Genomic DNA, 26,520 nt, shown 5'->3' with positions numbered 1-26,520 from the left:
TTGCATATTGAAGATCATCTAATGTATATATAAAATTAGGAGAAATTCTTTAAATTGGCAAAGATTTAGTTCTGAGGGATTAAATTCTGCCTTAAATGGGCATTATTAAACTTCATTGAAATAGAATGGGATGATTCTGTGGTCTCTTCACTGACTCGTCCCATCAGGAAAAATGAGCTCCAAAAGTAGATTTCATCAACAGGACAACTGAAATTTTAGACTAGTAGCTCATAATTGGATTATTTTCCCTGGTGTTAGTCACAGGGTCAGTTGGACTATTCAGTCTAAGCCACAGGTGGCAGACACAAGGCCCGAGGGCAGAACCCAGCCCTCCATCCCAGCACCTTGTTTCTACACAGCAGCAGCGCTGAGCTCACTTAACTGTTAAGGAGTAGTAACATTTACACAGTCCTAAAGTTACATTCAGCCCTTTGAAGGCAACTGCAAGGCTGGTGTGGCCCCCAGTGAAAATGAGTCTGACACCCCTGCCTAGGCCATCAGTAGCTCAGCAAATGAGCCCTGTGGCCTAAGCCATGTGGTTTTTTCTGTAAAGGGCCAGAGGTGAATGGTTGAGGCTTTATAAGCTGTATGTCTCTGTTGTGAGTATTCAACTCTACCATTGTAGCATGAAAGCAGCCATAGACGTTACGCAAACTAGTGAGTGTGGCTGCGTTCCGATAAAGCTTTATCGTCACTGAAATTTCAATTTCATGTAGCTGTCACATGTCACAAAATATTCTTTTGATTGGTCTTTATATTTTTTAATGGTTGGAGAAAAAAATTCTTAGCATGCTGGCCATACAAAACAGTTGGCAGACTAGATTTGGCCCATATTTTGCCAACTCCTGTTTCAGAAGCTACCAAGACTATAGCATCTTTAAATTTTTTGCTCGTTTGTGTGTTTGGGGAAAACTAGCACCTGCTATGTTTAAAAGACTGATCTGCAAGATTCTACAAATTTACTGTTTCTTTGTGGCCTCGTCATGTCTACGGACTTTGATGCCCAGCTTGTCTTGCTTTTCAGTACGGAGCCCCGGATGCCGGTGGATTGGAACACGTTCCCCTGGGATGGAGTTACTGGTATGCCTTGGTGAGTGATTATTGAGCTCAGGGACAGCTATACATAGCCCTACAGATGCAAAATATGTTCACTTTATGATTAGGCTCTGATATTGACATAACTTGTTTTGCTTTTATGATTGACTGTTTTATCTCCTTGAAGGAAATTCTTCTCCTTGAAGGAAATTCTTTTGATTTGTGAGTAATTTCTTTGTGGGGGTTTAGCAACATACTTTGCTATTCTACTTGATCAGCTCCTGGTGTGTGTGTGTTTGTTTGTTTGTTTGTTTTGTTTAAGTAGGACATGTTATTGAGACTATGCTATGAGTTCATTAAAACCCTAGTCAAAAAATCCAATTCGGGCCAAGGTAGAGGTGTAGGTGGAAATACTGTACCTCCTCACACAACCAAATTTAAGGACAACAAAGATTTAGAAACAAAAACATAACCAAAACAGACAAAATTGAACTGTACCGAAGTCCAACAATAATGAACCATTCATCCAGACTGGTAAGGGAGGTGGAGTTGGAGGCCGGTGGAGAGGGGTCCCGGCAGGAAGAGGCGGTGGTTGGCAGACACAGGTGCAGGGAGAAAACGAGCAAACCCAATGAGGCGTGCAAGGTGGCTGGCTGACCTTGGACCCATGTTTGCATGCAGATAAACCAGGCAGGTTTAATGGTCAGTGAAACAGACTGTGCAACCCAGGGCCCCAGCGATGGGAAATAAAGCCTAAAAGCACCTATTGGAAAAACTTTTGGGGGTTGAGGTTCTAGGAGAGGCGCCCAACCTCACAGGAGAGTTCATTGGCAAGACCCACAGGATCCTAGAACATACAAGTCCACACACCTGGGAACCAGCACCAGAAGGGTCCGATTTGCTTGTGGGAAGTGGCAGAGGGGACTGAAATCTGAGAGAGCGCCCAATAAACACCATTGCTCCCTCTCTGACCCTGCCCCCAGTCACAACCCAGCAACTGGGTAGACCCGCCCCGGAAAACACCTAAGCTTTTGCCCCTCATATGTAACAGGTGTGAACAGACCAAAACATTATGACTCCAGCAGAAGAACAGCTCAAAGCCCCAGAGCCAATATTTATAAGTGACCAAGAGATAGCCAACCTATCAGATGCACAGTACAAAATACTGGTGATCAGGATGCTCACAGAACTGGTTGATTTTAGTCGCAAATTATATGAAGGAATGAAGGCTAAACTAAGTGAAATGAAGCAAAATGCACAGAGAACCAATAGTGATAGAGAGAATACTGAGACCCAGATTAATGGAGTGGACCAGAGGGACGAAAGAAACAACCAAACAGAAAAGAATGGAGAAACAATTCAAAAAATGAGGAGAGGCTTAGGAACCTCCAGGACATCTTTAAACGTTCCAACATCCAAATTATAGGGATACCAGAAGGGGAAAAGAAACAGCCACGAGTGGAAAACTTATTTAAACAAATAATAAAGGAGAACTTCCCCAGTCTGGCAAAGGAAATAGACTTCCAGGAAGTCCAGGAAGCTTTGAGAGTCCCAAAGAAGGTGGACCCAAGAAGGAACACATCAAGGCACATCATAATTACATTAGCCAAGATTAAAATGAAGGAGAGAATCCTAGAAGCAGCAAGAGATGAGGGGACAGTCACCTACAAAGGAGTTCCCATCAGACTGTCAGCTGATTTCTCAGAAGAGACCTTCCAGGCAAGAAGGGGCTGGAAAGAAGTATTCCAAGTCATGAAAGACAAGGCCCTACATCCAAGGTTGCTCTATCCAGAAAAGCTCTCATTTAGAATGGAAGGGCAGATAAAGTGCTTCTCAGATAAAGTCAAATTCAAAGAGTTCATCATCACCAAGCCCTTGTTTTGTGTAATGTTAAAAGGACTTACTAAGAAAAAAGATAAAAATATGAATAGTGAAAGGACAGCAAACTCACAGTTATTAACAACCACACCAAAAACAAAAAACTAAGAGGACAGCTAGATCAGGAGCAGAACCACAGAAATGGAGATCACATGGAGGGTTAGCAACAGGGGAGTGGGAGGAGGAGAAGGGGGAAGAAGGTACAGAGAATAAGTAGCATAGACGGTAGGTAGAAAATAGGGCAAGAATATTATCGGAAATACAGAAGCTGAAGAACTTGTGACATATGGACATGAACTTTATAAAGGAGGGGAATGGGGGGAGGGGTATGCAGGGGGGAGAGGAACGAAGGGGGGAAATGGGACAACTGTAATGGCATAATCAATAAAATACATATTTTTAAAATTCAATATAACTAGAGTAATTCCATTTTTTTATGTCTTATCACTATTTAAACAGAGTATAGGTTAGCGTAGCATGGATTTTGACTTTCAGTTTGTTTGATGTTGTAATGCATTTTATTTTCCTCTCTCTGATAGGAAAAGAATTCTAAGTACTATAATTATACCCTCTCTATCAATGGGAAGGCACGAAAGCACGGTGAAAACTACAGTATGGACTACCTGACAGATGTTTTGGTGAGTTACTGACACTCTGTCCTTGCAGGTTTGGCTTAAATTTGATTAAAGACTTTGCTGAGAAAACCTTCAGTTGTATTTGTTCCTGTTGGGTAATGGGAATGAATAATAACTCAGTCTAACTGCCAAAGAATATTTCCAACTGATTAAAAACTGCTGAGAGTGGGTTTTTTTTTTGTATACGAGCCAGGCTCAGGTAATGTTCTTGAAACTCCAGCAACAAATCCCTTTTTCAGAGGCTGTCTTCGAGACTACGTAGTTCACTTGAAGAGGTTTTACTCTGTAAGGTTCCTACTCTTGACCCCAGTTTTTCTCACAAGCTACAAGATGGCAGCTTCATAATGAGGGTGGGGGTGACTGGGGTATGGGAGTTCTTCAGTATTGTGTATTTATATATAAAGAATGCCAGAACGGGATGAATTTGGGACATTCCTGTCTATGGTGTTTCTCATGACAGACCTCCCTGGAGCATTCCTTCACCAAATGTTTTAGCCCTCATTGTAGTGGGTGTTCAGCCCTAAATGGGGCACAGTCCTTGATTCTGTGAAAGGTAACTTTTTAGTGGCAGATTTTATTTGTGTGTGTGTGTGTGTGTGTGTGTGTGTGTGTGTGTGTGTGTGAGAGAGAGAGAGAGAGAGAGAGAGAGAGATGATGCTCGGTTAGAGAAACGAGGCTGGGTATGGGGATCACTTAGATAACATTTAAGCACAACCGTGAAGTAGGTGAGAGTTGAGCTGTCCAGGTCAGGAGAGAGACCGCAGACAGATCAGAGTCAGGGCTGCTGGGCAGAGTGTGCTGGGCGTGTGCAGTGCCACAGGCCTCTCAGAGGCCCGAGGAGATGGGTGGGCAGGGTGGGGCAGCACATTGATGCAGTGGGTTCCCTTTGAGTTTGGTGTTGGGAATAAACGAAGATGTAAATCGACTCGAACAATTAAATGTGATACGTATGTGGGATGCTTTCATTTTCATATTTCATCTCCAAATAAGCCAATGACAAATCTAAGTCCATATTAATTAAAGACCTGGTGTGATTTATTTGGACATAACTTACGATATCTGCTCTCTACATATTTTTGTGAGATTAAGGTAATTTAATCCACCTTTTCCACTGTTGTGAATTAGATTGACTCTATTTTTATATTCTTTAAGGCATCAAAATGGATACACTCTAAGGTGCATTAATGTAAGTTAGTACTAAAATGGCCAAATTACTATTTCTTTCCAGTGGGAGGCCTAACACTTTTGATCCTGTAAAATCATCATCTTAATCTACGCCAGTGTGCTTCCCAGTTTTTTATTATAAGTATCGCCTAAAAGCCAAATACTTGTTCCAACAGCATGCTTGTTGTTTGACTATGGTGTAGATTGTGTGCTGAGACTTGTTCAAAGCTAGTATGACCCTGTGCCTTCTGTTCATCAGAGAAGGTGTATCTTTCAAGTCCACGACTGTTGGGGAGGGTAGGAGATGACAAATCTTTGTGTGTGTCAGGCTAATGTCTCCTTGGACTTCCTGGACTACAAGTCCAACTTTGAACCGTTCTTCATGATGATCTCCACTCCAGCGCCTCACTCGCCTTGGACAGCCGCACCTCAGTACCAGCAGACCTTCCAGAACGTCTTTGCACCGAGGAACAAGAACTTCAACATCCATGGAACGGTAGCTTCTCTGATCCTTGGATACATATACTCAATATATATTTGTATAATGTATATTATACTTGTCAGAGAGCCATTGAGCTATGTAGCTGGTTTTCTTTCTGTAACTTTTAAAGGTAATTACACCTGTCTCTACTAGGATAGATAGTATAAACTGGCAGGAACACAAATAAGGTTCTTGCCACACATCCAGTGAAGAGCTAGAGAATCCAGAGAGGATCTTAAAGAGATGGCATCTTTCTTGACTACAGGCTGTCCTGATGAAAATTATGCCGGGCAGTGGCTGAGACATGTCGTTTGGGGCCGACCCTGCGGCAGCTTTCTCTGGGTGGCCTTCACCAGGCCTGAGGCACAGGAGGAGGAGGGGTGACGCAGTGCGATAGATGGGGAAGGGAAGGTGGGCAATGAGCCGAGCAGGGTGCCTTACCATAATTAAGGGCCACACCTAAATGTTTACCTTATATGCCAGTTACTTACCCATCCCCTGGCATAGGGCAGTTCACTGGTTCAAATGCAGAAGGCCTCTCATGCCTCATGCCTATTGCCCAGAAATCTTAATTGCTTGTGAGGTGGTGGAAAGAATGAATCTTGCAGTTAGACTGAGTGCTACCACCTTCCAGCTTAGTGACCCGACAGTGAGCAAGACGCTAGCGTCCAGTTTTCATGCACCCGCTGTATGGACTAAAGCACATAGAAACACGTCCTAGTGTGTTGCCTGGAATATTGTGAGCATGTTAAGTATGAGTTTTAAACTGAGCTGAGTTTTGAGAGGGCCACTCTCAAACTGCGTTTGAAAAAAAAAAACTGATAGGAGTTCCCCTGGTCGAATAAGTGCAGAAACTTTAGGTTAAATAAGTCACTCTGCCGACAGGATTTCTCACAGTTATTCACGTTCTCACGTGAAGATCCGAGGGGACGACGTGCTGTGTAGCATTTCTCCAACACTAACTGAGACCACTTTGAGGACCAGAGTTTGGAAGATAGCAACTTAGGGTTTTAAGAACAAGGAGGAAGAAGATTGTTGATGACGTGGGAATGTTGTTGTTTTTTTTAAAACTGTGATTTTTTAATTTAAATGAAGAGAACCCTCCAGATTTGGACTTGATGTTTAGAAAATTGCTATGATGGGATTTTCCCAACAGTTTTAAGATGATTGATATCTTGGGTAAGAAAATAGAAAATAATGAAATGTTGACTTATTAGGCAAAACTTGGAAGAAGGTAAAGTTAATGTTTACCCTTTTGTAGGTTGGGTAGTAGACCCAAAGCATAGACTCAGATTTAAAAGTTGAAACTCCTTTTAGCCAGTAGTTTCCCAATATCTCTCTCTACATCTCTTACCCATGCTGCTGACAAAAAGAGCCCAGTGCCATTCAGAAAGTGGTGGGAAGAATGTAAACAATGAGTGATAATCTGTGGGAAGGTTTTTTTAAAGAATGCAGGGGAGGGAAATGGGGAGGAGGGAAAGTCTGAAGTTGCTTAAATAGACTCCAGGTCCTCTTTACTGAAGCATAAAATGATCCCCTTTATTATTTACTAAAGCAGTTTATTTGGGTGACGTGGTGTTAACCTTTTTTTTTCTTTTAAATTTTAGAACAAGCACTGGTTAATTAGGCAAGCCAAGACCCCAATGACTAATTCTTCAATACAGTTCTTAGATGATGCATTTAGAAAAAGGTAAGAGCCGCTACTTTCTCAATCTGGGTGGGCTTTGCAGACCCTACAGATCAGCCAGTGAACAGGGAACTGTACCACATGCTTATCTTTGAGTATCTTTGAGGCAAAATCAGAGGGAAACAAGGTGATGGGAGAGATTCTTTTTTTTTTTTTGAGGGGGGTGGGTGGCAGTCTCTTTGCCTTAGAAACAGCCAGAGATTCCTTTACATTTGGGTGTGTTAGATGACTTTTGGATCCCAGGACTGATTGATCTACTTTTATGACTTGTTAAAACACCGCAAACTGAAGCCATTGGATTTTTTTTTTAAGTTTCCTATATCGAAAGTAAAGGTCAGTTTGTTAGAGATCAGTCACCCAATATTTGCATAAGACCCAAAGGCTTAGACGAGAGTAAAGTATTTACCTTTGCTGTCTGGAATTTTCAGGAAATTCTTTTAAGTCAATTTTTTTTTAATCCATTATTTAAAGTGTATATAGTTTAGACAGAGGTTGGAAGACTTTTTCTGTAAAGGGCCAGATAGTAAATGTGACAGGCTTGCAGGCCACATGGTCTCCATTGCAGCTGCTCAGCTGTGCTGTTGAAGTGGAAAAGCAGCCGTAGGCAGATGGGAGGGAGGGAGCGTGGTTGTGTTCCAATAAAACTTTGTGTATATAAAAAGAGGCAGTTGTTTAGTGGGTTGTTTCAGATTTATAAGCTGAAACAAGTCCTGGAAATCTGTTTCACTCTATGAATATACTTAATATTAGTGACTTGTACACTTAAAAAATTTTAAGATGGTAAATTTCATGTTATTTGGGCTTTACCACAATATAAAAACAAAAAACAAGGAGTGGGCAAGCTTTGGCCAGTTCTTTTAGTTTGCCAACCCCTAGTTTAAATCATAAACACTGTTTAGGCACAGTTCTGTGTAAGTGACTCTAATAATCAGTGCTGAATTGACAGCTTGCTGTTCCACTTGTCTCTACTCTCATCACCAATGATAATAATAGAGCTAACTGGCTATAAAAAGCCTCATTCAGCCCTGACTTGTGTGGCTCAGTGGATTGAGTGCCCGACTGCAAACCAAAAGGTCACTGGTTTGATTCCCAGTTAGAACACATGCCTGGGTTTCAGGCCAGGTCCCCACTAGGGGACGTGTGAGGGGCAAACACACATTGATATTTCTCTTCCTCTCTTTCTCCCTCCCATCCCCTCTCTCAAAATAAATAAATAAATAAATTCTTTTTTAAAAAAAACATTCATTTGGAAACAGTTAAATTTGATCTGAACCAAGTGTTCTAAAATTAAATTTCTCCCATTTGGGGGAGAATGGTTTTGAGGTTTTGCAGGTTACCCTGAGTCTTTGTCTCTGAGGTCCCACTTGCCACCCTGTGTTCCCATCCAGGTGGCAAACTCTGCTCTCAGTTGATGACCTTGTGGAGAAACTGGTCAAGAGACTGGAGTTCAATGGGGAGCTCAACAACACTTACATCTTTTATACCTCTGATAATGGCTATCACACAGGTAAGGGGCATGCTCAGGTGTCCTGTGACCTGTGCGGTGCCTTTCCTTCTGTGGCAGTTTAGAAGCCGGAAGGAGGGTTTTGCCCTCAGGACCCCTCTGGTTAGAGGGCCATCTCATTCCCACATGGAGGGACCACGTTTCACTATTTGCTGAGTCGTATTTTAAATTACATGGTGTTCTAGGAGTCGGGAGCAGAGTGAGCTTAGCTTGATGGTTTGGAGGTAGGGTTTATGAAGGAGGTAAGAAATTGAACTAGATTTCAAGGACAAATAGGTCATAGAGAATAGGGGAGAGACGTTTTACACAGGAAGATCAAGAGAAGGTTGTCTTGGGGGAAAGGCTCTTTCTTACAAAATTATGAAGTTAGGGTTTTTTACGTTTGTGTGTGTATATGTGGGGTTTGCTTTGTTGTCTTTTAAAACTGCAGTATAAATCAGTGTCCTGTCTTTGAGTTTCATCCTTTCTACTTGGACCTCTGTAGTTAAAAAGCAATGTGTTCTTTTCCCACCTATAAATTGTGTAAACTTAAGTGGAATTGACCTGCAGCTTGCTTCCATAGAGCAGGCTCATTGGGCATTTCATACATTGTTGTGAATATTTTTAAGCACTTGACTTAGAGACTAATACAATAACACCATTACCCAGTTTCAATTTTCAGTTGCATGTGGCCAGTCTTTTGAATTCTTCCTACCTTCCTTATGGTTTTCTTTTTGAGCTAGAAGGTTTTGAAGAGACTCCAGAAATTGTGATTCCACACTTGATCGTGCATCTGACTAGTTTATTAGGTGTCAGGATGTAGACAAAGTCCACACGCTATGTTTAGTTTTTATGTTTCATTAAAGCTGTTTTTGCCACTGGCTTAGTGGAAAAACTGGTCTTTTGTCCTTTAGAATACCTCATGTTTTGGCTTTGGCTAATTGCTGTTTCATGTTGGCTTTACTTGTTTACTTATACTCAGCTTTTTCTGTAGATTGGTAGTCAGATCTAGAGTCTTAAGAGAAATTCACATTTCAACAAGGATGCTTTCTTGGTGATCCTGCTGTGTACTTCCCGTTGCATCATTTCCTGATGCCCTTGGTGTCTGGTTGCCCCAGTTTAGGGATGCCAGTATTGATTGATGGCCTGTGTAATGTCACTCTGAGCCTATCTTGTGAACCTTTTGTGGCTGAAGCTTCCACTGATGCTTAAGTGCATTATTCCCTCAGGAATTGCTCAATATTGGCTTCCTCTCTCTGTCCTTTTGCATATATTAGCTGGAAGAACTTCCCCTCATCAACTGTTTGGTTTTCTTGGGATTCATTTTATTCAGGAAAAGCAGGATAAATGTTTTTGTCCCTTTATTTAGCATTTTTCAGAATAACCTCACTCAATTATGATCAGGTTGGGTATCATACATAAATTATGTATCTGTGTTTCAGTACTTCCCTGTCACTCGCTTAGCTGAATTGTCCCCTCGTAGACCAGGGAGTCCCCCTAGGAATTTACTAAATTTGCCTTGTAGTAATGAGACCCAGGCAAATTTAAACCTCCTACTTAAACACCATAATTAGTGGGACAAACTTGTTTTGGTTTTGCTGTTGATTAAATGAATGAAGATATGCGTGGCACTTCTGTGTGGGCTCCACCTTCACCCTGTGCATTTCATTTTCAGGACAGTTTTCTTTGCCAATAGACAAAAGGCAGCTGTACGAGTTTGATATCAAGGTTCCACTGTTGGTTCGAGGGCCTGGGATCAAACCGAATCAGACAAGCAAGGTAGGTGTCTGACCAGGTGATGCTGTTCATAGGTGGCATCTGTGTGAGAAGCGGAGGCCATCCCTCCGTAGAGGAGGCTGGTTAGATTTCTCCTATGAGGATGAGGGCTGACTGGCTTAAGATTGTAAGTGTGGGTATAAGCCTTGGAAAGAGTGACTTGTTTTTTTATTCCTGACCATACCCTGTTAACTATATTCCCCCTCCAAATATAGACATACATAAAATATTAGCATGAATGACTTTTGTCTTTAATTTATTTAATATACAATATATATTAGTTTCAGGCATTCAACAGTGATTGGACATTTATGTACTTCATGAAGTGATCACCATGAGATGAGTCTAGTCCCCATCTGGCACCATACATATTTGGTTGTTGTTTTTTTAAAATCTTCATTGTAATTTTTTTATTACCATTTTTTTAAAAAATTTTTAAAGATTTTATTTATTTATCTTTAGAGGGGAAGGGAAGGAGAGAAGTATCAATGTGTGGTTGCCTCTTGTGAGTCCCCTGCTGGGAACTGGCCTGCAACCCAGGCATGTGCCCTGACTGGGAATCGAACCGCGATGGTGTGGTTCGCAGGTCCGCGCTCAGTCCACTGAGCTACGCCAGCCAGGGCTTTTTATTACCATTTAACCCTCTTCTGCCCCCTCCTCCCTACAGTGACCACACTGTTGTCCATGTCCATGAGTCCTTTTTCCTTTTTGCTTGATCCTTCCATCCCCTACCTCCCCGCTCAGTAGCTTACATCTGCTCTCTGTGAGTTTGTCTCTGTTTTGCTTGTTAGTTCAGTTTGTTTATTAGATCCTATATATGAGTGAAATCATATGGTATTTGTCTTTCTCTGGTTTATTTAACTTAGCATAATGTTCTCCAGGTCCTTCCATAGTGTCACAAACGTAAAGTTTTCTGCTTATTCATGGCTGAGTAGTATTCCATTGTGTAAATGTCCCATAGTTGTTTTATCCACTCATCTACTGAAAGACACTTGGGCTGCTTCTGTATCTTGGTGATTGTAAATAATGCTGCAATGACTATAGGGGTGCTTATGTTCTTTCAAATTAGTGTTTTGGCTTTCTTTGGATGTATTCCCAGAAGCAAGATCACAGGATCAAAGGCAGGTCCATTTTTAACTTTTTGAGGTATCTCCATACCATTTTGCACAGTGGTTGCACCACATACACAGTTATTCCAGTATTATTGACTATATTGCTTATGCGGTACTTCACATTCCTGTGACTAATTTTATAACTTTTAATACAGTTATAATTTCATAACTGTATTATGAACAGTTTCTATTCATAATACCCTTCCCCTCATCAACCTCCCACCTGGGCACATCAGTTTATTCTCTGTATCTGAGTGTGTTTCTTTTATCTTTACCTTTTTTTTTGGTTCTTATATTTTGTATCTTAGATTTCACATATGTAAAATCATGCAATATTTGTCTGATTATTTTACTTAGTTTAACATACTATCCTCTAGGTCCATCCACGTTGTTGCATATGACAATATTTCATTCATTTTTATGGGTAATAGTTCATTATACCTGTGTACCACATATTCTTTGTCAGTACACATCTAGGTTGCTTTCATGTCTTGGTTATTTTAAGTAATGCTGCAGTGAACCCTAATTTCAAACTGGTGTTTTCCGTTTCTTTGAGTAAATACCCAGAACTGGGATTCCTGGTCATATGGTAGTTCTATTTTTTATTTTTTGAAGAATATCCCTACTGTTTTCCATAGCGGCTGCCCCAGTCTGCATTCCCACCAAGTGCATTAGGATTCACTTTTGTTTTTCTTCTTTTTTTTTTTTAAATTTGAGCTCTTTTTCCTTCTTTCCTCTTAAAAAATATTTTATTGATTATGTTAATACCGTTGTCCCATTTTTCCCCCTTTATTTTCCTCTCTCCCGCCACCCCCTCCCACCCGCATTCTCCACCTTTAGTTTACGTCCATGGGTGGTACATGTAAGTTCTTTGCCTTCTACATTTCCTGTGCTATTCTTAACCTCCCCCTGTCTATTTTTTACCTACCATTTATGCTACTTACTCTCTGTACCTTTTCCCCTTCTCTCCTCCCTCCCCCACTGATAACCCTCCGTGAGCTCTCCATAATTATGATTTTGTTCCTGTTTTATTGTTTACTTTGGGTTTTTTAGGTTCAGTTAATAGCTGTGAATTTGTTGTCATTTTACTGTTCATATTTTTGATCTTCGTTTTCTTAGATAAATCCCTTTAACATTTCATATAGTAAGAACTTGGTGATGATGAACTCCTTTAACTTGACCTTATCTGGGAAGCACTTTATCTGCCCTTCCGTTCTAAGTGATAGCTTTAATGGATAGAGTACTCTTGGATGTACATTCTTGCCTGTAAGGTCTCTCTTGAGAAATCAGCTGACAGTCTGATGGGAACTCCTTTGTAGGTAACTTTCTCCTTTTGTCTTGCTGCTTTTAAGATTCTCTTCTTATCTTTAATCTTGGGCAATGTAGTTATGACGTGCCTTGGTGTGTTCCTCCTTGGGTCCAACTTCTTTGGGACTGTCTGAGCTTTCTGGACTTCTGGAAGTCTATTTTCTTCATCAGATTGGGGAAGTTCTTCATTATTTCTTCAAATAAAATTTCCATTTCTTGCTCTCCCTCTTCTCCTTCTGGCATCCCTGTGATTCAGACATTGGAGCATTCAGAGTTGTCCTGGAGGTTCCTTAGCCTCTCCTCATGTTTATGAATTCTTGTTTCTTCATTCTGTTCCATTTGGATGTTTAGATCTTCCTTCTAGTCCAAATCATGGATTTGAGTCTCGGTTTCCTTCCCTTTACTTTTCATTCCCTATGTATTTTCCTTTATTTTACTTTGTGTAGCCTTCATTTCTTCCTTCATTTTGCATCCTAGCTCAATCAGTTCTGTGAGCATCCTGATTACCAGTGATTTGAACTATGCATCTGATAGGTTGTCTATCTCCTTGTCACTTAGTTCTTCTGGAGTTTTGATCTGTTCTTTTATTTGAACCATATTTCTTTGCCTGGGCACACCAGTCTGGATGGATGTTTAAGTCCTTGGTTGTCTGACTTCCATGCAGATGACTTTCTAGCAGTTCTGGTTCTTTGTTTTTAAGTTACTTGTTATCCTCTTGGTTGTGGGAGGAAGTGAAGCATTTCTGCCTATGCCTCCAATAGAACCTCTTGGGTGCTATTTTTTTTAATGAGCCTCATTAAAGATTTATTAATGTTGTTTAGCTTTTCAAAGAATCAGTTCTTAGTTTCATTGATCTTTTCTATTGTTTTTTTGGTCTTTATTTCATTTATTTCCACCCTGATCCTTATTGTCTCCTACCTTTCACTAACTTTGGGTATTGTTTGTTCTTCTTTTCTAGTTCCTTTAGGGAGAAAGATCGTTTATGTGCATTTTTTTCCCTTGAGGTAGGCCTGTGTTGCTGTGAATATCCCTCTGAGAACTGCTTCTGCTGTGTTCCATAGATTGTGGTGGGGGTGGGACACTGTGTTACCATTTTCATTTGTCTTGAGGTATCTCTTAATTGTCTCTTTCTTTTTTTTAAGGGTTTTATTTATTTTTAGATGGAGGGGAACGGCAGGAGAAAAAGGGGAAGAGAAACAATGTGTGGTTACCACTTGTAATTCCCCTGCTGGGGACCCCAACCCAGACATGTGCCCTAGACTGAGACTCAAACCTGCACTCCGATTTGCAGTCTGGTGCTCAATATTCTGAGCCACACCAGCCAGGGCCTCCTTGATTTCTTAACACATTAAATGTTTAGTAGCATGTTATGCTACTAAAGCTTTTCCTGGAAAGGCTTTTCCTGTTTGTGTTTTTTCCAGTTTTTCTCGTATAATTGATTTCTAGTTTCATACTGTTATGATCAGAGAAATTGCTTGACTTTAGTCATCTTAAATTTATTGAGATTCCTTTTGTGGCCCATCCTGTTTTCTGTCCTGTAAAATGTTCTACGTGCCCTTGAGAAAAATGTATATTCTGCTGTTTGGGATGGAATTGTCTGTAAACATCTGTTACATCCATCTAATCTAATGTATCTTTTAAGGCCACGGTTTCCTTGTTGGTTTTCTGTCTGGATGATCTGCCCGTTGATGTAAGTGGGGTATTAAAGCCCCCTGCTCTGTTACTGTCCCTTTCTCCCTTGGCCTGTTAATATTTGCTTTATGTATTTAGGTGTCCCCTTACATGGCTGGGTAGATGTTTACTAGAATTAAATTTTTTGTTGGATTGGCCCCTTATGATTATTCCCTTCTTTGTCTCTTGTTATAGCCTTTGTTTTGAAGTCTGTTTTGTCTGATACAAGTGTTGCTGCCTCAGCTTTTTTGTGTCCACTTGCCTGAAATATATTTCCCCGTCTTTTTACTTTTTGTCTGAGTGTATCTTTCACTTTGATGTGAGCTTCTTGTAGACAGTATGTCTCTGGGTCTTGTTTTTTGTTTCTGTTTTAAATCCATTCAGCCACTTTTATGTCTTTTGATTAGAACATTTAGTTCATTATACTTAGTTATTTCACATAGTTATTGCTATTTTATTAATTTTTTTATAGTTGTCTTTGCAGTTCTTCTCTTGTACATAGATGATTTTCTGTAGGTATTTGTTTGAATTCTTTTCTCTAATTTTTGTGTACGTCTTAGAGGTTTTTGGTGGTGTCCCTGAGGTTCATGTGGGTCACGCTGCATTCATAGCAGTCTGCCTTACGTTGATGTCGCCCAAGTCGAGCACATTCTAAAACCACTGCGCATTTTACTCATCTTGTCCGAGTGTGTTTGTGTCTGTGAATGTATCCTTTCATTGATGGTTGTATTTACATAGAATCTTACTGCTTTTGTCTTTTCATCTTCCTACTTGCTTTATAATTGATCACTTTTTTTTAAGTGTTTGCTTTTATTAGTGGACTTTTTTTATTCCTGTATTTTATTTTTAGTTTTGGCCTTTTAGGCTTAAAGAAGTCCCTTTAACATTTCTTCTTATGCCTGTTTAGCCATGGTGAAGTCTAGCTTTTGCTTGTCTGGGAAATTCTCTCTCGTTCAATTCTGAACAACCACCTTCCTGGGTGTAGTATTCCTGGTTGGAGATTGTCCCTTCCATGACCTTGAATGTATCATGCCATTCCTTTCAGCCTTCATAGTTTCTGCCGATGGAAAATCACCTGATAGTTTTATGGGAGCCCTCTTACACATATCTAGCTGCTTTTTTCCTGCTACTTTTAAGATTATTTGTCTTTAACTTTTGGCATTTTAATCATGTTTTGGTGTGGGCCTCTTTGGGTTCATCTTATTTTGGTCTCTGTGTCCTGGATTTGTATGTCTGTTTTTTTCACCAACTTAGGGAAGTTTTCAGTCATTTCTTTAAATAGGTTTTCTGTCTCTTTCTCTCTCCTCCTTCTGAGATGCTCACCATGCAAAAGTTGGTATGTTTGAGGTTGTCCCAGAGGTCCCTCATTTTTTTAAATTCTTTTTTTTTTTTTGCTATTTTGGGTGTCTTTCACTACTATGTCTTTCAGATCACTGATTTGATCTTCTGCTTCATCTCCTCTGTTGTTGATTTCCTCTAGTGTTTTTTTTATTTCAGTTATTGTATTCTTAGTCATAATTGGTTCTTTTTTATATTCTCTATCTCTTTGTTGAAGTTCTCACCAAGATCTTTTATTCTTGAGTTTGATGAGCATCTTTATAACCATTGTTCCAAACTCTTTATCAGGTAGATTGCTGGTCTGTGTTTTGTTTAGTTCTTTTTCTGGAGTTTTGTCGTCTTTAATTTGGAACATACGTTTTTTGTATCCTCATTTCACTGACTTTTTGTGTTTGGTTTTATGTATTAAGTAGATCTGATATTTCTCCCAGTCTTGAGAATGGCCTCATGTAGGTGTCACATGGGGCCCAGTATCACAGTCCTCCTGGTCACCTGCACCAGGCACTCCAGGGGTAACACCTGTGTGCGTTGTGTGTGCCCCCCTGATGGAGAGTTAATGGAGAGCAATAGGGCCTCAGTTGCTACTGCTGCGTCAGTGGGTGGGGTCAACCTTCCGGCTGCCTGGCTGTGAGAACACCAGCTAGGACTGCAGTGCACAAGCTGTTGTGCAGAGGCTGACACCATGGAGTGGGAGTTACTGTAGCACGACCCCAGATCTAGCGAAACCACCTATCTGGTGTGTCACGTGTAGAGCCACTTGGGTGGGGCTGTAGATGGTCTGAAGCCAGCCACTGGGTGCTTCAGGTTGGGAGCCTTTTGGGATGGGCCCCAGTGTGGGGTGAGGCCAGCTGCCACTTGAGCCCCTTGTACCACTTTTTCTCCCTGGGGCTTGTGGTCACTCATAGGAGCCACTTTGTGATCTTCGGCCTATTGCTGCTCGTGGTAGCCTTGCATGCACTCTGGGAGGTCGTTATGGGAGCCAAAACCAGTGCCGCTCGTGCCAGACTTGGGACCATTTGGTTGGAGCTGTACTGTAAAAGGCCACCCACCCTTTGTACCAGGTCTAGGGCTGCAGTCGGGAGCTACATGGCAAGCTGAGACTGGTTGTCACTTTTGCCAGGCTTCAGGCCACTTTGTGGGAGCTACAGTGGGAGATGAGGCTGGCTACCACTGGTGTGGGGTATGTGGGTCTTTGGGAGAGTTCTCATTGGTCACCAAGACTGCCACTTCTTGTGGCAGGGAATAGAGCTTCTAGAAGAGGCTTTGGCTGGATGAGCGGGCTAGGTGGGGTAGTGTCTCAGGGCGGTGCTGGGGCAGGGCGAATGTTGTTAGCCACATTAATGGAGAGCAGTAGGGCCAGCTAGGTGGGAAGAGAGCTGAACAGAGGAACAATGGCACCTACCAACCCTCTGTTCCCTGAGAGCGATGTCCCACCCCTGTTTCTCCAGCCCTAGCCCTAAAGTTAGTCAGTTTCATTCCTCCTTGTATAACCCACGCTGCCTCTGCCCTGGAGCTCGGAGCAGGTGAGTGTGTGAGCCCTTTGAGATGAGTGTCTTGATCTCCCACAGTCCTTTAGCCCTGTTGTGCATAATTCCCTTTGGTTCTCAAAGCCAGATATTATGGGACTCCTGTTCCTGGCAGAGGTGCCCCAGGCTGGGGAGCCTGGTAAGGGGCATGGACTCCTTCCTCACTGCCCTGGGGGCACCTTCACATCCAAGATATTCCTCTCATTTATTATCACCACAACATGGGTGTGGACGTGCCCAGTCTGCGTCTCCGCCCCTCGAACTATCCTCCCGTGGCTGCTTCTCTATATCCTTAGTTACAGGACTTCTGTTCAGCCAGGCTTCAGGTGGTTCTCAGTGGTGGCGTTGGTTCTATAATTTGTAATTTGGATGTGCTAGTTGGAGGTGAGTTTGGGATTTACCTACTTCTCCATCTTGACTCTTCCCCTCTGTTTCTCTCTTGAGACTAGATCTTTACTTTGCCCTGGAGCAGTGACTCTTCCTGGGTGCTCAGCAAACTTACCCTCTGAAGTAGTGAAAGGCTCAACATCTAGAAACGTTCTCATTGGCTCACTTGGGGTAGAATGTGCAGCCGTCCTTTGTTTTCTTCTGTGGTTCACAGATGATTCTGAGAGGCAGTCTGGTGTGGGGCCCACTACCCTGTAGAGCTCCTCAGTCTGTATTGTTATTACAGATCCCCTGGGGGCCTTGTTTAAAACAAGGTTCGGATTCTGCACTTCTGACATGCTCCCAGGTGATGCCTGCTGCTTGTGGGACCTCACTTGGAATGTAAGGCTATGGAGAATTTACTTCCTCTCTCTGGGGGATCCTTCCTAACATGCGTTTCAGCTCTGCTGATCTCCCACCTAGAACTGTCATGGCATGCCAGATGCTTTTATCATCATTTCCATTTGGTTTCAGTGTTTTTTTCCAAACTGGGTACCTGATAAGGCACTTTGTTTCTAGAAATCATGGGCACCTTGATCCAAAACACCTTGGTCTGGTGCTTGGGAGATAAAAATCGATCCAAGTTGTGTCTTCTCTCTTTGCTGAATCACAGTTTCCGTCTTCTGTGGAACAAAAGAGAATGAGCAAATACATTATGTAAGCTGAGATTGGAAAATGGGCCAGACTTTCTGGTTATACTTTAGTTTAATTTGGGGGTTTAAATGCCTGCCATATACTTGTTTCCTTTTACGGTGCTCTTGATGGAATTCTGTTAAAATCTTCTCAGAAAGGTAAAATGGCCTTTGTAATTGCCTTTGAGTTCTTTTTCTCTTAAGACCCATATTCTTAAAGGCAGTCACTTTCCACTACAAATTCAGTGCCCTCTAAATGGGCCTCTTCTTACAAAGGAGATAGGCATGTTTGGAAGACCATTAAATCTTAAAAGCTTTTTGTTGATGTTGGTGCTGAGAGCTGATTGCAGAAAATGTTGGCAGCTGTGTGCATTTCCAAGCAGCAGGGCTGCCGGGGCCACTTTTAACCAGTGTGGGGAAGGAGGCTGAGTGGGAACAGAGTGCAGTGCCAGCCAGCTGCTCGTTTCTCCAAGTTAACAGTGCCATCTCAATGTTGAAATCAGAAACTTGCCCTGCTCTAAACAGTCTTCCTGGGAAGCCATTTCAACGGTAACAACTGACATTTACTGAGTGCTCAGTATGTGACAGGTGTTATTCTAAATGTATTGCCTGTATCAACTCATTTAACAGTTTTATGAGATACAGGTACTAGTAGCCCCATTTTACAGGTGAGGAAACTGAGGTACAGAAGTTCAGTGGTTTGTCCAAGATCATGTAGCTAAAATATATCAGCCCTGTGTTTGAATTTGGTCAGTCTGGCTGCAGAGTTCCTACACTTAACAATTAGACTGTGGCTCAGACAACAAGTATTTAGGAAGTGTCTTGTGCCAGCACAGTGTGCCCAGGTATACAGCGGTGAGCAGTCGGGGAAGATCAGTTCTTACCTCTCCGTGTCGGAGAGCACCTGGTACTTCAGCTGCAGTGGTCAGTGAAAGCCTCAGCAGCATCTGAGCAGAGGCCTGGGTGTTGAGAAGGGTTCAGTCATACAGAGATCTGCAGGCGGTATTCTGAGCAGAACGGTAGATGTGAGGGCACAGGTGTGAGAAGAGAATGGGCTCAGCTTGTTGGAGGGACAGAAGGCGGCCCTTGGACTGAACTACTTTCACTTCTTAAGCCAACCACCTCTCACCTCCTTGCCTGTCTGTGACTGACTATTCCTTCTGTCTGGAATGCCCATTTTTGCCAAACTACATGAATTAGCCTTTAGGGGTCCCCTCTGGGAAGTCACTACAGTCCCCTGCCCCCACATAGGGTAGGTGCCCTTCACCCGCTCCCAGCTGGCCTCGCACTTACCATACCCTACTGAGCTTGTCTTTTTAACTCGAGGGGTTCCAAGAAGAGAGGCACTATCTAAACATAGAATACCCAGCCCCTAACACATATCAGGGGGCATCCACACTAGTCGAGTGGATATTACCAAGGACACATAACAAATGGCAGAACCAAGACTGAGAATGAACTGTGCCTGTTCTCAGAGTCCATGATACTTCACACTGCCGTGCTGACAGGTGTAGTCTGAGACCTGTGGAATGCCCTGGCCTTCATCTGGCACAGAGAATGCCAGAGACGGTAATGAGCTGAGCTGTCAGCAGCCTGGTGGTGAAAACAGGGCACGTTTGACCAGTGGTTTTACTTTTCTATTAGCTGTTTAGGAGAAGAAGGTGGGGTGTATGGTTGCCCAAGATAGGCTGTTGAGGTTTTCTCCTCTTGCTAGAAATTAATCCGGCTTTAGATTTGGTGGTAGAATTTCTTCAAAGGGATTTTAACACAGGAAAAGATGAGCAGGAAAACTGACGCGACACAGCCTGACCCAGGAGGGATAGAACTGAACGGGGACTCTGGAAGACCACCTGTGGGCTGTCATACTTTGGGCAACATTAGCGGTGGTCTCCCTGTGAGGCTGGGGGGACGCTAAGTGCAGCAGGGGCTCCCTCCTTGTCGGAGAAGCCGGGGCCCAGGGCAGATCCAGTGCAGCGGCCCCAGATGTGGGGAGGTCTCTGCTTCACGCAGTGCCAGGGCTTGCCATGAAGTGGGTCTGGGTGCTCTCTGATGTGCTGCGAGTCTTTGCCTTGAGAGCCCTGCCTGAACTCTTTAACATCGGGAACCCGCGGCGGCGTCCTCCGAGGGCCCTCTTACTCTTCACTGACTGCGGCACGGCCACCCTTCCAGAGCTGAAGTATAAACAGTCTCAAGCCATGATACCCTTATTTCAGAGTTTTCTAGGGGCTTTTATGTGACTACAATGTCTATATATTTAAATCCCCAAAACGTTCCCAAACTGTAAGGCTATGAGTTGCAAGATAATCTACTTTTGGTCTTGTCTAGGCTTTTTCGGTCACAATCCATAAGTGAGTCTTCGAGTTCATACATAGTAATAAAAGTAGTACAGGAAGTCCCCAATTTACAGTGTTCTGACTTACATTTTTTTTACTTTATGATGGTGCAAAAGCACCACCCATTCCACAAAACTGGCTAGGCTAAGCTATGGTGTTTGGTAGGTTAGGCACATTAAATTGACTTACGAGATTTTCAATTTATGATGTATTTTCTCAGGATGCTACCCCATCATAAGTTGAGGAGTGCCTGTACCATTTTAGGAACTTAAAACGTTCATGTTTCTAGGAGTCACTACTGTGGTGGACCCATACTGTGGGTCCTGACACAACATGCTAATTTTGAGGCTCTGCTTCTTAGTCAGACAAACCCTAGGAGGAAAGAGATCATTGTAGCTACCTGGGAAGAAGGAGTGCTGGGGCCGGGTACCTGGCACTTGTGCCGAATCTCAGTGCCCCTCGATTTGTACGGGCACCCGCACCCTTGGCCGCATAGAGCAAGCCGCTGTGAGAGCTCCCATCATGCAGCTGCTGGCTCGTAATTCCTGGTGAGACCTGCAGTCGCCATTTTGCATGTCTGTGGGTTTTACTATTTTGGGGTTTACCTGTTTCTTTTCTGAAAAAGCTGCCTTGGACATGTTAATAATACCTGTGGACTTGGCTTCACTTCATTCATGTTCTGGCCTTCGCTGAAGATCTGTTAGTCCCAAGTCAGCGTCTCGTTGCTTTGATCTGACCATGGAGGTCGAGCCTCTGCCTGGCTCGCCTCTCCTGACCTGATCTCTCAGGCACCCTCTCTGGTTGCCCTTATTCCAAGCTGTGCAGTCCGCCTGAGGCACTTGGAGCTCGGCAAGACGTCTCTCACCCGGGCCTCATACCCTCCCTGGAGACATTGCTCGTTCTCGGTGACAGATGGATTGCCCCTCCCTGGGGCTGCCTGCCACCAAGTGGTCGTGTCTGACAGCCGCATTTGCACTCTGGGCCCAGAGCCAGCATCTGCGTCTGCTCCGGCTTCCTGGCTGCCGGGAAGCCTGGCCCTGATGAACCGTCAGGCCACACTGTGTTCTTGCCCTTCCTATCCGTACTTTTGGTTTTGTTTTTAAATTAAAAGTACCATGGTTGGTAGGAGTTGTCTTTGTAAACCCCTACTTGGCCTCCCCTCAGATCTGTTTTCTCAATAATTTTGAAAACTGTTACTTCCTTTGAGTAAATGAGCATTTCCACTTACCAGCTATTGACTTGGTTTCAGTTACTTCTCTTTCATTTCCTCACCTATAAAATGGGGGAAATACAGCCTCCCAGGTGGCGAGGGTTAAATGAGGGTCGACACCCAGTGCTGGTGCAGAATACGTGCACATTGGTCCCCTTGTTTCCCTCGTGGGTTATTGTCAGCATTCCGAAGCTTCTCCTAACCTGTGACCACAGTGATGAGAGGCAAGCACACATTAATGTTTCTCTCCCTCTCTTTCTCTCTAAATACAAATAAAATCTTTTAAGAAATAAATAAAACATCTAAGTTTCATCCCCTTTAAGGAAACTTACTTATGCACTAGTGCAGAAGTTTGTGAAATATCTGCACTTTGAGAAACTATGGAAAGGGCTGGTGTCTTCCTTGGTGAGCGTTCAAACTTTGAGGCTTTTGAAATTGTCAGGAGTCCATTTGAAGTTAAATTTAGTAGACTAAAGAATGATCAAATTGAAAAACACTTTGTATAAAATAGACCAGTATTTTTCTCATGATTTGTAGCAGATTCTAGGCAATCCCAAAAGAGTTTTTTTTTTTAATGTTTCTTTTAAGATTTTACTTTATTTATTTATTTTTAGAGAGGGGGAGGGAGGGAGAGAAACATCAGTGTGTGCTTACCTCTATGTGTCCCCTACTGGGGACCTGGCCCTCAACCTAGGCAGGTGCCCTGACTGGGAATCGAACCATGATCCTTTAGTTCGCAGGCTGGCCCTCAGTCCACTGAGCCACACCAGCCAGGGATAAAATGTTTTGATCAATAATAGCATGTGGGTGGAATAAATATATAATTTCCCAGGAGCATATCTTGTAAACCTTAGTTTTGTTTTTTTTAATTACTATAGTTATATTTGAATATATGAATCAGTAAGACCTAATAAGTAAGTATGATCTGTACAAAAGATAACAGTAAATGCTGTTTGTCTCATTTCAGAGATGGACAAAAGCTTCAGAATGCTGACAGTTAATCCACTAGGGAAACAAGGGGGTGAGGTGGGGGGAGAAGAGTATAGATAGAAAAGAAAAACTTGTTTTTTTTTCTCATTCTCATAGATGCTTGTTGCCAACATTGACTTGGGTCCTACTATTTTGGACATTGCTGGCTACAACCTGAATAAGACACAGATGGATGGGATGTCTTTATTGCCCATTTTGGTGAGTATAAAACCATCAATCAGGCCTGAGCCAAGACTGAAATAAGTTCCAGGTTGTGTAAATTTAGACTTTAAAACTTAAATCTTAAAGCTGTTAAATTTGGGGTAGAGAGAATAGAATTTTTCTCTTCTCTGTGGTAGGAAGCAGTTTTCTTTAAAAAAGGATAGCCACATATAAACAGTTCTATATTCTCCCTACTTCTCATCCCCCCAAAAAACTATTATAAACAAAATGGGTGATAAATTGGGAAAATACTTGATCAACTCACAGAGGAAATAGAAATGGCTGAAGTAAGTGCAAAGATTGCATCAATGCGGATCGAAGAAATGCCTAACAGGAGGAGGCCCCCACCTACCGCAGCACTGGCAGAGATGCCCACTGTTTGCGGAAGTGTAGGAAGTGGGAACTACTCAGACTCTGTTCGTGAAAGCTATCAGGAGGCTAATTTATCAAGACATACCACTTTAGAACACACACATCAAGCAGTTCCCTCTGGGAATTTATTCGAAGAAAAGAAAATTCATTCACAAGTGCTATGTACCTGGTACCACACAGAGCTAACCATAAAAAAATGTACATGAGTATTAATAGAAGAAAATAGAAAACCTAAATATTCAGTAGGGAATTGTTTAAAACATTGCACCATTAGACCAGCACTAAATGATAAAGATCTGTATACATGGACTCGGAAGGATGCCTCTTAAATACTGTAGGGAGAAAAGGAGGTTACGCAGCAGCATCTCTTCTTCATTAAAAATGTATTTCAGCCCTGGCTGGTGTGGCTCAGTGGATTGAGCCTGAGCCTGCAAACCAGAGGATCACGCCGTTCAATTCCCAATCAGGGCACATGCCTGGGTTGCAGGCTAGTTCCCCAGCAGGGGATGCACGAGAGGCAACCACACATTGATGTTGCTCTCCCTCTCTCCTTCCCTTCCTCTCTAAAAATAAATAAAATCTTTTAAAAATGTATTTCATTTTATTTATTTTTAGAGAGAGGGGGAGGGAAGGAGAAAGAGAAGGAGAGAAACATGGATGTGTGAGGGAAGCATCAATAATTGTTTCTCACACACCCCAAACTGGGAACCTGACCCGCAACCCAGGCATGTGCCCTGACTAGGAATCAAACCAGCAAATTTTCGATTCACAGACTGGCACTCAATCCACTGAGCCACACCAGCCAAGGCAAAAATGTATTTTAATACATTTAAACATAGACACATTTGGACTGATCAGTACTAAAATGTTTTAGGCATTCATGGTGACTCATTATAGGTAAATCTTATTGATTTGTCTGAATCTAGTAGAATTTATTATTAGATAGTATACGCTTCATACAAGAGAAGACATATAACTCACATTATTTATGAAATGCAAGAAATGTCACGACCCCCTCATCCCATTTAAGAACTGAAATATTCCCATTACTTGGCAATTCTACCTTAGGGCTCATTTTCCTGAATTTCATGGTTATCCTTTTCTGGATTTTATTTTTTTAGGGTTACTACGTATGTATGTATCCTTAAACAACATATACCTAGTTTTGATTTTTTTTTGCCCTCTAAAACTGATACCCTGCTGGATGTCATTAGGAACTTTTTTCAATCTAGCATTGTTTCCAAATTCACGGTGTTCACAGATGCCTAATATTCCATTGTATGCACATGTCACCCCTTCATTATCTGTTTTCTTGTCGGTCTGTGGACATTTGTGTTTGTTCTAGCTCTGTTTTAGGAACAGTGCTGCAACCGCATTCTTACACGCATCTCCCAGTGAACGTGTGTGTGCCAAGGTCACAGGACTGCACATGTTCATTTTCACAAATATTACCGAGTTATTTTACAAAGTGGTCATCAGTTTACATTCTCAGCAGCAGTGTGACAGTTCCCTTTGCTTTGTATGAAACTGTGAGACAACTTAAATTTTGCCAATGTAGTGGGTAAAAAACACCAAAATCATATTTGGTCCTGCTGTGCGTTTTTTTTGTATATTAATGAGATAAATCTTTTTTATGACTTAACTCACTATACATTTCACTCATTTAAGGTTTATAAGTCATTTGTTTTTGGTATATTTAGAGTTGTGCAACTACACTGTAATCTAATTTTAGAACATTTTCATCACCCCCAAAACATTAGCAGTCACTTCTCCACTGCTCCCTCTCCCAGCTCCGGGCAAGCGCTAGTCAGCTTTCTGTCTCCGTAGACAGGTCTGTTGTAGACAGTTCATGTAGATAGTCATATACTACGTAGCCTCTTGTGCCTGGCATCTTTCACTTTCAAGGGTCATCCACATTATAACATTGACAGCAATACTTCATTCCTTTTTACTGCTGAATAGTATTCCATTGTACAAATGTATTCCATGTTTACTCATTTATCAGCCAATAGACAGTTGGGTTGTTCCCCCTTTGGGGCTGTTACTAATAATGGTGCTATGAATATTTGTGTACAAGTTTTCAGTGGACAAATTTTTCAGTTTCTTGGATATATACCCAGGAGAATTTCTGGGTCACATGACTTACTATTTTACCTTTTGAGAAGCTGCTATACTGTTTTTAAAGCAACTACACCATTTTATATATTCCCACCAGCAGTGTACAAGGATTCCAGGGTTTTTTTATTGTTTTTTAATTGATTTTTTTTTTTAGAAAATCATTTTTTTTGAACTTTATTTACTTTCAGAGGGAGAGACACACCAATGCAAGAGAAATACATCACCCAGTTTCTTCTTACATGCCCCCCAACTGGGGACCTGGCCCCCACCCCCAGGCATGTACCTTGACTGGGAATCGAACCATTGACCTTTTGGTTTACAGTCTGGTGGTGCTCCATCCACTGAGCAGCAGCAGCCAGGGCTATGTGTATTCTTTCTGATCAGTGAATCATTTTTCATTTCTACCTTTTGTGTTTTTTTCCTTGTGAGATGCCCATTTTTGTCCCATCATATTCTCCCTCTTAGTAACTTGTCTTTTCCTTATGTTAACACAAGACATCACTTGAGTTGAATGTATAAATTGTCTCTTTTATGGTTAGTATTTTCTGTGTCTTGTTTATAAAAATGCTTCTGAACCTTGAGGTTAGAAAACAGCTCTTTTAGATTTTCTCCTAAAAATTTTGTGCTTACATTCAAGCCCTCATTATATCTAGAGTTGATTTTCTTGTATGGTATGAGTCAGGGATCCAATTTTAGTTTGGTCTCTATAAATATTCAGTTGTCTTTTCTGTCCCGAAGATCTGTCTCTGTACCAGTATCATTTTGTCTTGTAAAGTGGCATAATTAAATCTTCGTATGGGTGCATGTCTCTCATTGTTCTTACAGGGATTCTAGCTGTCTTTGTTCCATATGGACTTTAAAACCAGCTTTTCAGTTTGCCTAAAAAATCATGTTGAGCACTTGGTTGGAACTGCGTTGAATCTGTAGATGAGTTAGTTACTTCCTTTAACTTTCTCCATACAGGTCTTCTCCTCTACTCACAGGGCCCAGGGCAGGCCACCCCAAGATATCCCACAGTGGCATATTATTTTGAATTAAAGCCACTTAAGAAACTCCCATGCAAGAAGAAAACCCTGAATAATCTGTCCCAAGAGCAGGAGGTGAATGTCCCATGCGATACCATATGATAGCTGCCTGCCCTACT

At 42.1% G+C, this 26,520-nt stretch overlaps 1 protein-coding gene across 1 annotated transcript in view; it reads left to right on the top strand.

Annotated features, from left to right (window-relative positions):
• Nucleotides 1–26,520, top strand: part of GNS (glucosamine (N-acetyl)-6-sulfatase) — a 45,033-nt gene that overhangs the window by 9,870 nt on the left and 8,643 nt on the right. The window contains exons 4-10 of the mRNA XM_037063074.1: nt 1,025–1,090; nt 3,453–3,551; nt 5,041–5,208; nt 6,801–6,883; nt 8,269–8,387; nt 10,039–10,142; nt 22,782–22,883. Of these exons, the coding sequence (XP_036918969.1) occupies nt 1,025–1,090; nt 3,453–3,551; nt 5,041–5,208; nt 6,801–6,883; nt 8,269–8,387; nt 10,039–10,142; nt 22,782–22,883 (741 nt within the window). The remainder of the gene's footprint in view (nt 1–1,024; nt 1,091–3,452; nt 3,552–5,040; nt 5,209–6,800; nt 6,884–8,268; nt 8,388–10,038; nt 10,143–22,781; nt 22,884–26,520) is intronic.

Source organism: Sturnira hondurensis, unplaced genomic scaffold, assembly GCF_014824575.4.
Source record: "Sturnira hondurensis isolate 20B ecotype Veracruz unplaced genomic scaffold, ASM1482457v3 Scaffold0014384, whole genome shotgun sequence".
NCBI classification, from domain to species: Eukaryota; Metazoa; Chordata; class Mammalia; order Chiroptera; family Phyllostomidae; genus Sturnira; species Sturnira hondurensis.
This window is presented reverse-complemented; position numbering and strand designations above follow the sequence as displayed.